This window comes from Crocuta crocuta, unplaced genomic scaffold, assembly GCF_008692635.1.
Source record: "Crocuta crocuta isolate KB4526 unplaced genomic scaffold, BGI_CrCroc_1.0 scaffold37, whole genome shotgun sequence".
Taxonomy (NCBI): Eukaryota; Metazoa; Chordata; class Mammalia; order Carnivora; family Hyaenidae; genus Crocuta; species Crocuta crocuta.
Window position 1 is genome coordinate 1,696,433 of NW_027532040.1, and position 12,667 is coordinate 1,709,099.

The following is a 12,667-nucleotide window of genomic DNA, read 5'->3' on the forward strand; positions in this document are numbered from 1 at the left end:
AGAGAGATGGACAGAGAGAAAGGGAAACACAGAATCCAAAGCAGGCTCTAGGTTCCAAGATGTCAACCCAGAACCCGACGCAGGCCTCAAACTCACAAACTGTGGCACCATGACCTGAACCGAAGTTGGATGCTTCACTGACTGAGCCACCCATGTGTGTCGACAACCATTTTGTTTTTTACTTTCAGTATTCAATAATTACACGACATAATCAACACTTTATTTTAAAATAGGCTTTGTGTTAGATGATTTTGTCCAACCCTATATAAGCTAATATAAGTATTCTGAGCACATTTAAGGTAGACTAGGTTAAGCTATGATGTTCAGCAGGGTAAGTGCATTATCTTCATTTTCAACTTAAGAGATTTCAATTTACAAGAGATTTATCATAATGTAATTCCATCAAAAGACCTGTATTTATTAGAAGTAAAAAGAGAAAATCTTCCAGGGGCTTTCTATTGTGTATAGAATAAAGTCTCAACTTCTTAAAAACTCTGTAAAGCTCTCCAAGATCTAGTCTCTTCTTTCTTCTTCAAACATTTTTCCTTCCACTCTCCTGCTTTCAAACTCAACTAAACACATCTTCATTTGGTTCTTCCAACTCACCCAGGTCTTCACAATTGTCCTAACTTGCATTTGGTAGGCTCCTCCTCATTATTCAGATTTCAGCTCTAAGGTCAATTCTTCTAAGAGACTTTCCCTATTTAAAGTTGTCACTACCACTACCCATCAATCTATATCACATTATGCTTTATTTTCTTGATAGGACTTATCACCACTTATAACTACTCCACTTGCTTCCTCGTCTATTGTCTGCCTCCCTCACAAGAATATATTCCTGCTCTTTGAGAGCAGGAAATCTTTCTCTTGTTTGTTACTATACTCCCTATACCTAGCTAGACATTTGATAAATATGTGCTGCATAAATGAAGAAAATTAAAGCCTTATTTAGCAACATTACACAAAGTGCCCTGTGGAATTTTCCAGTTACTTCTAATATTAGTATCTCTCAAACTGTATATTGGTCAGGAGTAATCTATTATTATATATCTATTTTTATTATATTTAATACATATGTAATATCTGCTATTATGTATAATAGCTATTATAATCTAACTCTATTAGACTGTATAATACAGCATTCTTTTCTTTTACGTACATAATAGTAAATACAATCTATTATTATTCCTTATGCATTCTTTAGTTATAAGTAGAATGAATACTTTTTACCCCCTTCAGCTTTTCAGTACTTGGGGAAAACCTTGGGACTTAAGTTGAGATTTTTTTTTTATGGTTTTATAACTACTGAATAACAACTATATAAAGTACTAAAAAGTTTAAGAGTTAATTTTTAAACTTTGAACTTTGAAAATACTAATATGAAACAAAATACTGAAATCAAGCTTTCTAATTGCAACATAATATTACAAAAAAACCTTTTTAAAAACTCAGATTCACAACAAAGGTATTCAAACTCTTGTGTTTCCAAAGAAAATGTGAAACCATTACTATGTTTTATTTCCTGAACAGAATATGTAACATAAATTAACTGAAAGGCAACAATGCTTAAGAAAAAATAGATAAGTAATCTCTACGCCCTATGTGGGGCTCAAATTCATTACCCCAATATCAAAAGTCGTGCTAAGTAAAAATAGATAAAGTCAATGATAGACGAGAGCCCCAAATGAGAATTACATTACACGGTTCCCTTTCATTCACTTTTAAGATTTAGGTTTTAGGAAGATGAAAACATTATTTGCGTGAAATGTACATTTTCACTGTGCTTTAACATATAAATAAGTAAACATACCTTCTCTGATTTAAGTACACTGAGTTCCCACTGAAGTTTATCATTTCTACTTGGTTCGGTTGTCCCAAGGGATGATCCATTTGTCACTAACGGCAAGTGATCCAAAAACAACTGTTCTTGCTTGCCTTCTTTTCCAACAGTCCTATTTTCCAAAGGAATTTTATCTCCCTCCATTATTTTTGATTCTTCACCAAAATCTTTATTTATTTTAGAAACTGAGTCTCCAGAATCCTTGCTTGTCATTGTCACAATTCCATCTTTTAGAGAGTCTACTGGAACATCACACAAAGTTACATTTTCTTTCCTATTATGATTAATGATGATTTCCAGCTCTCTACATCTCAATAAAACTTGCTCTTTCTCTTGCTTTAAAGACTTAACTTCTTCGCTCAGAAAACTAATCTCCCCATGTTTCTGTTTTAATTGTTCAGAAAGATCAGACAGCCTCTGTGACAGTTCTAATTTTTCTCGCTTGGTTACCTCAAGTTTTTCCATTAGTTCTGTTGTGTCTTTCTCAACAACCTCACCAGTTTCCAAGGGTTCTCCTATAACAGTTTTGTCATCATCAAAAACTGAACTTTTCATTTTCACCATAGTTGGATTTATTCTTTGCAAATGATGAAGCTCTTCACTAAGTGTTTTAAGCTTACTTTTATACTCTACTTCTTGTTTGTTTTTGCTGTCTTCTAAATCAGTTTTTACCTTGAGAAGGCAAGCATAGTCTTCCCGTAACTCTTGATAGTTAACTTCAAAATTTTTTTCAGCAAATGAAAAAGTGTTCCTTTGCCTTTCAATCTCTTCAGTTAGCTGAATACATTGTTTTTTGAGGACCTCATTTTCCTCTGTAAGTACTTCTATTTCTTTTTGCCATTTATAGTCTTGGGACTTGGACTTAATGGAGTCTGTGAAAATTAATCTTTCTTCCTGGTTAACAGGAGTACACATTTTCAACATGTCTTCAAGAGCTTTCTTTTCATCTTTAAGAATGCTATTCTCTGCTTCAAGATGTGTAAATTTTTTTTGAAGGTCATCCTCTTTTTCCTTCATTTGTTTCTCCAACAATTCAGTTTTAAGTTGTAATTCTTGAACTTCTTGTTCGAGTGTACCCTTTTCCTTTTCTTCTTGCCTGAGTATTTCAATTTCTTTTTGAAGTTCATTGATTTGAAGGGTCATTTCTTCTGACTTTGAATTCACAAGGGACTGCTGTAAATCTTTTAGCTTTGAAATTTCCAAAATTAATTGATTCTGCTTGGTTATCAAACTGTCTTTTTCAAACTGCATGGTTTCTATCTTTTGACTCATTTCATTCTGTAAGCCATCTATCTGCTGTTTATAGTGAATGCCTAAGTTATCTTTAAGTTTCTCAATATTTATTCGATGTTCGATTTCTAAATCTTCTTTCAGTTTGGAAAGTTCTTCTTCATGACTAAACAGAAGCTGTGTCCTCAGCCTCTCTAATTCAGCTTCTTGTGATTCAGCCATTCTGTCTAATACAGCATTCTTTTCTCTTTCTAACATTTCAAGTTTTATCTTGTAATTTGTAACTTCTGCTTCATGCTTTAATTCTAGTTCTTTTCTGGATTCAGATGCAGAAACAATCTCAGCTTTCAAATCTTCCACTGTACTAAGGGACTTATGTGCTTCACTGAGTTTACTTTCTTGTTCAGCTATTGTCTGTCTAGCTCTCTGAATCTGTTCCCTTGAAAAGCTCAATTCTTCAAAAAGGTCTTCAAGCTGTCTCTGTAGAGCAGACTTTTCTCCTGAAATTACTCCTAATTCTTCCTTGAGTTTTTCCTTTTGAGAGTTAGTATCTTGCAGTTTTATATTCAGTTCATTTATTGCCATATTCATTACTTTTATTTGATCTTCATTAACTGTAATACTTGGATATGATCTTAAAGCATTCTCCATTTCTCCTTTATGCTGTATTTTAAGTTCATCTATCTGTGATACGTGTTGTTTGATTAATTCCTGTTTCATCTGTACTATCTGCTGCCCATACATTTCATCCAGCTCTGCCCGAAGCTGTTCTAACTTTCTTTGCGTTTCTTGTTCCATTCTTTGTAGAATATCAGTTTCAAATTGGCTATCTTTATGATTTTTCTTTTGAAGTTCTTCAACTGTCCCCATTAACTGCTTTATCTCCTCAGAACACTGTCTTTCTTTTTGCTTGGAATGAGTTAGCTCTAATTTCATATTTTTAATCTCTTGGTTCTTTTGTACAACCTGTTCTTGTAATTCTTCTAGTAATTTATCAGTGGCTATGATTTTATCCATTTGCTCTAGAGTTTTTTTTTCTTCTTCTATTATTTTTGCTTTTAGTTCTTCAATGATTGCATCTTTTTCTTGTATTTCTTTATTTGAGCTTTCTACTTTTTTATCTTGTTCCTTTAGAAAGAAAAACATGAAAATATAAAAATGTCATTTTTAGTTTCTGGCAACTTACACTGTTTCACCTCAATACCAAAATATTGAGAGAAGTCTGTTTTTTCAATAATTCTATAAAAAGTAACTGCTAGGCTTCCCTTCAGTTTTTCCCAAGCCAATGAGACAAGACTTGTGTACCCAACACTACTTCTGAGCAAACACTACAGCAGCATTGGTCTTCCTGGAAAAAAGAAATTTTTCTTACACTGCTATGGTTAAAAACATTAATTTCAAAATTAGTAAGATTAAAATGTCTAAACCATTATATTTTCATCTTTCTTATTAACAAACATTCTAAGTACTTAATATTTTCTATACCTATAGTACTATATACTCTCTACAGTTCTAGAAGAAAGTAGTAAAAATAAATCAAGATTCCTTCCATGTATTCTAGTGACTTGAAGGTGTTTGATGGGCAAATGCTATGAAAAGACCAAAACAACAAAAACAGGTTCTTATGGGTCTGCCTTAATTTCATTCCTGTGGCTAAGTAAATCAGAAATTTTAGGGATATCCAACACATAAGTTGCTGAACTTCAAGTGACATGCAAAACAACCTCATCATTTATGGCAAATCAACTTGGCCCTAAACTTTGGGTTTGAAGAGAAATTTGAAAGCAGGGCAGATTTTTTTTCTACTTCTGACCTGGGACTCTATTTTGGATCTGTATATAACCCTAAGCCTAGGACACAGGCCAAGGCATATTTATAATCACCTTAAGAGTGTTATCACATAAGGGATATTCAGGGATCTAGGGCAAAAGCCCTAGAAACAAAGTTTAGCCTCTGTTACTTAGTTGCCTAAATATTTAAGGGCTGAAGTACCAAGTACAAAGAAAGTTAATTCACAGAATGGAACAAATGCAAGTAGGCAAGTAAAATCACCTAAATGAGTCAGGAGTCCTAAGGCCAAGAGGAGTCAAAGGCACCTTGAATGGATTTATTATTATATCTAAATAAAAAGTGTCAAAGCCTAGAAAAAGGAAGGTGTCAAGACAGAAATGTTGGCAGTGCACATTCCAGCACAGTCCAGGTGCCGTGAGACTGAGAATTCTGATCCAAATGGGAAAATCATACCTAACACAGAAAGCAATGTAAGGGGTTATAGCAAACAGAATTTAAGAATTTCACCCACAGGCATGACTTTTCCTACTGTGAGATGGATACATCAGGTTATCGTAGCATAATGCTACATTTAATTCCTCTAATGTCTTTTGATCTCATGCTCACTAAATAACTTTCTATTATTTGGCTTTTCAAATTTCATTTGCCCATAGAAAAATCCAATCAACCTGAAGTATGCAGATCCCTTTGATAATCATTTCTCACTGTAAATTAATAATCTTATCTTCAAGATTTAAACATCTAGCCTCTTGAACTTGGAAAATATGAACGTACCTCTGCGATAGCTCAAGTCTCAGATGATAGAAGATAATAATCAGACTTATTTTTTCTTCCAAGATTTCATTTAAATTCAAGTTAGATACCATATAGTGTACTTTTGGTTTCAGGAGTAGAATTTAGTGATTCATCACTTACATATAACACCAGTGCTCATCACCACAAATGCCCTCCTTAATGTCCATCACCCATTTAGTCCATCCCCTCATCCACTGCCCCTCAAAAAACCCTCACTTTATTCTCTATAGTTAAAAGGCCCAAGTCAAAGGCCAGAATCTGAACTATATAAATTAACTAAGGTAATGAATGGTATCCTATGAACCTTTCTGAGAAAATCCTATCAGCTTTTTTCTTGGTATCACATATTCTATCCAATGTCATCGTAAGTTATTATCAAATACTGAGCCTTCCGACTTTTGTATTGTAATATGATATTTAAGTCACTTTAATTTCTTAAATCTCAGTGTTTTCATCTGTAAAATATTATTTCTTCTACCTCACAGAATGTTTGAAACTAAAAGAAAATGAAAGTATTAATGTATTTTACGCACACTGTACTATATACAAATGGAATACATTTATATACTAGAAAGTATCCAAAAGGCATTTGGAACCTATAAGAAAATAAAATTAGTTCACAGAGGTCAACTTCAGTTGAACTGTTAAATAAGTACTTAGTCTTGAAAATATTAACATCTGTTAATACTTCTATTTTCTGATTTTCTATTCAGAGGGTAGGAAACCTCAGAAAACAGTGTCACTTAATTCAAAATTTTCCAACATGTGATATAACTGCAAACAACAAGAATTCTTCATTTAACTATTAAATAATATAAATTCATTGTTCATTTTTCTTAGTACTGTTTATTGTGTTACAAAAGACAGCCCTGTGGTTGAAGATACAATCCTTCTATTTTTAGAAACAGACTTGAGAGAGTGGGGAATAATATACTTCTTGCTGTGACCACTGCACCATGGGAAGTTCAGATTAGGGGCAAAGAGAATGAGGCTGTAATCATCATGACAGTTTCAACTATCACCCCAATGCTCTAGTCCCTCAGCTGATATGACGGAACTACTGCTCAGGGGGAATTATTCAAAATCAAAAATAAAAATAAAGAGAAATTTAAAAATATATACATAATAAAGAAGAGACTAATAATTGGGGTGCCTGGGTGGCTCAATTATTTAAGCACCCAACTTCGATCAGATCATGATATCATGGCTTGTGAGTTGGAGCCCCACATCGGACTCTGTGCTGACAGCTCACAGCCTGGAGCCTGCTCTGGATTCTGTGTCTCCCTCTCTCTTTGTCACTCCCCTGTCTGTGCTCTGTTTCAAAAATAAAGGAAAACAAATTAAAAGAGAGACTGATAATATAAAAGTATTCTGCTAACAGAGGCACCTGGGTGGCTCATTCGGTTAAGCATCCTACTCTTGATTTCAGCTCAGGTCATGATCTCACGATCTCTCAGGTTTGTGTGATCAAGCTCCCGCATCCGGCTGTGCGCTGACAGCAAGGTGCCTACTTGGGATGCTTGCTCTTTCCCTCTCTCTCTCTGCCCTTCCACTGCTTGCATGTGCTCTCTCTCTCTTTGAAAATAAATGAACTTAAAAAAAAAAAAGTATTCTGCTAGCATTCAAATAAACAAAGGGTTTCCCCAATGAAAATGAATTATTTGGGGCACCTGAGTGGCTCAGTTGGTTAAGCGTCTGACCCTTGATTTCTGTTCAGGTGCAGAAGCAAAGCAGAACTTGCTTGGGATTCTCTCCTTCCCTCTGCTGCTCCCCTGCTTGTGTACTCTGTCTCTCTCACTCTCCAAATAAATAAATAAATAAATGTTAAAAAATAAAATAATGATTTGAAATTTAAATACTTTCAAATAATACTGCCTGCTGACTATAATAAATACAACAAAATCCAATTTCCAGGCTCTTATAATGAGGCCTAGACTATCTTTCTACTCTTTCCTCCTGTAAAGGCTCACTTTCTTTGTCTTAATTGTTTTAATGTTTATTATTTTTTAGAGACACAGAAAGACCAAGCATGAGCAGGGGAGGGGGAAGACGCAGAACCCAAAGCAGGCTCCAGGCTCTGAGTTGTTAGCACAGAACCCGACATAGGGCTGGAATCCATGAACCACAAGATCATGACCTGAATCAAACTGAGACACTCAACCGACTGAGCCACCCAGGCTCCCCAAGAAATGTTTATCTTTGCTGCTTCATTTCATATTATACATGTTGAAAATATTTGTATAAAGGCTCACTTTTAAAAACATTTTTTAATGTTTTATTTTTGAAGGAGACACAGAGCGCCAGTGGGGGGAGGGTGGAGCAGAACAACAGAGGGAGACCAGAATCTGAAACAGACTTTGACAGCTCAGAGCCTGATGTGGGGCTTGAACTCACAAGCCGTGAGATCATGACCTGAGGCAAAGTTGAACGCTTAACCAACTGAGCCACCAAAGCGCCCCTATAAAGGCTGACTTTCAAAGACTATTTCTGGTTAAACTATTTTTTGCTACCTATATATTTTTAACATCTGTTGTCCTGGAACTTTATGTACACTCTACTCTCTAAATGTCCTTCCTATCTCTATCAGTTCAGATTCATAATGTATTTGCTTATTTACCCAATGAATGCTGAGTATCTACTATGTGCCGCACACGCCTATTGCTGAGAAAATAAAATCTAATTACAGAGAGGTTATTCCAACTTACACACCTGTGTCAAATATCTCCTCCTAAAGCCTACCCTGAGTCACTTCCCTTATGAAGCCAGACCTCATTAGGAAAGCATGAATGGTGAAGAGAATGGAGACAAGAGGGGGCAGTGCAGTACACAAGAAATATGGCTCTGGGCCAGCTGTATGGGTTTGAGTCACAACTCTGACAAGTGTCAGCAGGGCACCCTCAGTCAAGTCACTTAACACTTGTGGACCCCATTTTCTCTTTTGAAAAATAAATATCATCTACAGAGATGAGTGCCTTTCAGGATTTAAGATTATAATCTGTGAGACAGGTTATGTGTGTGTATGTATATATGTATACACTAATATATTCTGTAGGATATATGTGTGCATGTATATAAACACACAAATGCACATATTTACATACATATACATACATACATGTGTTACAGACATAAAAACAAATATAAATATATGAGTTATATATATATCCCCCCTTTTCCCCATTACTAATTTGCTACGTAAGTATTCCACACAACCTTATAAAAAACATAACTACCATGAAAAGAGAATCTACTATATTTTTTGATAATTAAAATGCATAAAATTTCATTTTGTCTTGGAAATATTTTTAGATTTTCATAACCATTGCTAAAATGAGTAGACATACTTATAGATGAAAAGAAAAAAAAGAATGTTAATTATGCTTATAAATTTAGATTCACCTGAGAATTCACTTTAACGTAGGCTGATCACTTCCAAGAAACTCAGTAATGAGTATCATCTTAACAACTATTATTTTAAGACTCCCAATTGCTTTTCAAATAAGTTGTTTTATATAGAGAGCATTTCTTAATTATGAAATTTTGTAATTCATGTATATAACACAAAAAGATAAATACTTGCATAAAATTTCAATTATAAAGCTGCTGTACATTGGCTAACTTCCTTAGAATAAACATACCATTTCATATGCTCTGATTTTCTCTTGTAAGAAACTAATTTGCATTTTGAAGTCTTCTTTCTTTTTTTGATAATCTTCTAATAAATGGTCTTGTTCTTCCAGCTGTTGCTGATGACTGAGGATCTGTTGTTTGGCTTGTAACAAATCTGCAGCTGTGTTACTATGAGTGCTGTTTCTCAGAGTTTCACTAGCCTGTAACTTAAAAACAGAATGAAACCCCCAAGTTAAATTCTGAAGTGACTGCACTAGGGAACAGACATCTTTGGGGACATTGCTCAGCTCACAACTGCTCTCTGGGAAATTTGCTATATTCATAGGCTTGAAACCCCATCAAACATGCTGTCATGGCTTATCAGATGAGTATGGGCACATTATCCAAGCTGAACAGTAAGATTCCATAACAAAGCACAGAAAGCCTAGTAAAATAGGGAAGACTAAGGCAGACCTACAGAAAGAAATAGGGCCTGAAAGACAGTACTTCCTGGATTCCTGATGTCCTTCTCGTTTCTGATTCCAATCCCCTTCAGAGGCCTGGTTGTATTTCCACCTTGAATTCTGTAATATAAGCCTGTATTACATTAAATTTCTCCCTTTTGCTTAACCTATCTCAAATTATTTTCTGTATCTGCCATCAGAAACCATGATTAATAGAATTACATTTTTATGGCTCTGATGAAAGGTAAATGGAATATATTCTGTCTAGTTACCATTTTAGAAAATAAAATAAAATCATACCAGGGTTGGCAAATGTAGGATGTGGCTACATGTTAATTTCTGCAAAAATCCACCCATCAGACTTAAAAGATTGTGTAGGCTTTCAGTATACAGACAAGGAAAAACAAAGAAAATAAGAGAAAGAAACCACACAAGAACTAGTTAAATTCTTTGTTAACATAATAACAGGTGTTCACTATTTTTTCCAACATGATACATTATAAAGCAAGTTTAAATTGGTTCTGAAAATCATGAGCATTTTTTTAAAAATTCATTACCAAAAATCTAATAAATTTTGTTCTATTAGTTATACTTACATGCTGGAACTGAATCTGTAATTTCTGACTTTGTTCTGTCAACTCTAAAAATTCTCTCATTGTCTCATCCTTTTCTCTTCTTGCTTGTTGTAAATTAGCAGTAAGCTGGGTTATGATGCCATCTCTTTGTTTAATGGCAGCTTCAAATTCTTGTAACTAAAAGACATCAGTGAAAATAGTTAAGTGTTAGACTTATTTTTTTTTAAGTTTATTTATTTTTAGAGAGAGAGATCGTGTGGGAGCGTGTGTGAGTAGGGCAGGGACAGAGAGAGGGAGAGAGAGAATCCCAAGTAGACTCCATGCTGTCAGGCTGGAGCATGGTGCAGGCCTCAGTCCCATGAACCATGAGATCATGACCTGAGCCAAAATCAAGTGTCAAATGTTTAACCGACTGAGCCACCCAGGTGCCCCTGATTAGGAGTACAGGTAACGATTCAAAAATATACTAGATGCACTGGCAGGTTGTAATTTGTAAGCAATCTTATTCATATTTAAAAAATTATCTTGCAGAAACTGGTTTTACTTCCAAATCAACTTAAAAAAAATTACCTGAATAAACAAAATACACTAGGTCTAACTTATCGATTATCTGCTTCTAGAAGGACAAATGCCTTTATATTCAAGGATGCCCCAATCTGTTCCTAGGCAACATCATCATAGACATGTTCAATTCTCACTTGTTCCTGTAGAGGATGAAACTAAGATGTATTCTGTCATCTTCATCAATGGTCTTTTTCACCTTGTTTTCATAACTGACTGCCGCAAACAACAGATGTCATTTGAACCACAAGAGGTCCCTTTACAAGGACTTGTTGACATTTTTAGTGAGTATAAGTCATAATATTCTGATGTGGTTTGCACCATATTTTCTCTCAGGTTAATTACAAAAAACATTTATTCTACTGAAGTGATTTCAGCCTAGCTATCTCATAAAGTTAAATAAAAGATTTCAGATTCTATTACCCCTGTTCATGGAATCTTAGTGTTAAGCAAGGTTGTTTATGATAAGTATAAGAACAAATATTATGTGAGGCATAGTTGGTTAAGTGTCCAACTTAGTTAAGTGTCCAGCTCAGGTCATGACCTCAGCATCCGTGAGTTCAAGCCCCACATCAGGCTCCGTGCTGACAGCTCAGTGCCCGGAGCCTGCTTCAGATTCTCATTCATATTCTCTCTCTCTCTTTCTCCCCACCCCCCCTCAAGCTCATGCTCTGTCTCTGTCGAAAATGAATAAATGTTAAAAAAAAAAATTAAAAAAACAAATATTATGAGTGAACTTAAGTTACGACTTAAAAACCTCATTTTTAAAGGATGTACATACACTGGCATTCAGATTTCCTGTTTTTGTAACAAAACAAAAGCCACATAAAGTAAGCACACCTGCTGTAGCCCTTCAGTTCCATAGGTGGCTCTCATTTCTTCTAGTTCTCTGTTCAGCTCTTCAATCTCATGTTGTTTGCCAGCCAATTCGTTTTCCATCATCTCTAGGTGGGTCTGATTGTACTGTGCTCCATGTTCAGAATAAGAATCATCAGCCCCAAATTCTTCTTCCTAAATCAATCCAAGATATTTAATAATTCATACTAACAACATTCCTCAGGAAGAGGGATTCAAATATTGAATTCCACAGTGAAGTTCACTTTAAAATATCACTTATCACCTGAGAATTTACTGGAATTTACCTACTTTGTTACTAATGTGCTATATATTTTAAAAGCAAAAACAAGATATCTACAAATTCTGTTATAACTGAGCTTTGTAACATAAGGTAGCTAATTGTTTTCTTAAACGTTAAAAACATTTGGAAATCTCACGCAGAAAGAAGTGCATGCAGGAAAAGGCTTTGTTAGTAAGCCAGATGGTTTTAAATAGTGTAAAACATTAGTATTGTAAGTAGCTTTAAATACTGTACCCTTAATAAATTTGTGGGCTTTCTTGTTTTCATCACAAAACTGCAACCATTTACCTGTACAAAAACAATTTCCTGATATATTATGATTTTAGATAGAACTTTATTTAAAGCTAACAGTCATATTTCTGCTAACTGTATTCGCGCATATTTTATGGATAGGGAAAATGCCTCATTGGCAAAAACAGATACAGTGATATTTAAATATATAAAAGACATTATGATCATTTCAAATGCCAATGATTCCTAAAACACTTGAGTGCTTACAATCCAGAAGATACTATACTACATACATTTTTAAGTGAATTTAAGTTGTAACTAAGTGCAGTTTCTATTTTGTCTTCAGAAGGGTAAATATAGACCTCAAGTTACTAAAATCTCTTCTGCAAAACACTGCCTTATAATCATTTAAATAATTATTGTCTGATTAAGC

At 34.6% G+C, this 12,667-nt stretch overlaps 1 protein-coding gene across 1 annotated transcript in view; it reads right to left on the minus strand.

Annotated features, from left to right (window-relative positions):
* AKAP9 (A-kinase anchoring protein 9) overlaps positions 1-12,287 on the minus strand; it is a 116,686-nt gene extending 104,399 nt beyond the window's left edge. The window contains exons 1-5 of the mRNA XM_077776229.1: positions 12,238-12,287; positions 11,706-11,876; positions 10,326-10,481; positions 9,295-9,492; positions 1,811-4,198 (exon numbers count right to left, since the gene is read on the minus strand). Coding sequence (XP_077632355.1) covers positions 1,811-4,198; positions 9,295-9,492; positions 10,326-10,481; positions 11,706-11,876; positions 12,238-12,270 — 2,946 coding nt within the window. The 5' untranslated portion in view covers positions 12,271-12,287. The remainder of the gene's footprint in view (positions 1-1,810; positions 4,199-9,294; positions 9,493-10,325; positions 10,482-11,705; positions 11,877-12,237) is intronic.
* Between the last annotated feature and the right edge of the window lie 380 nt (positions 12,288-12,667).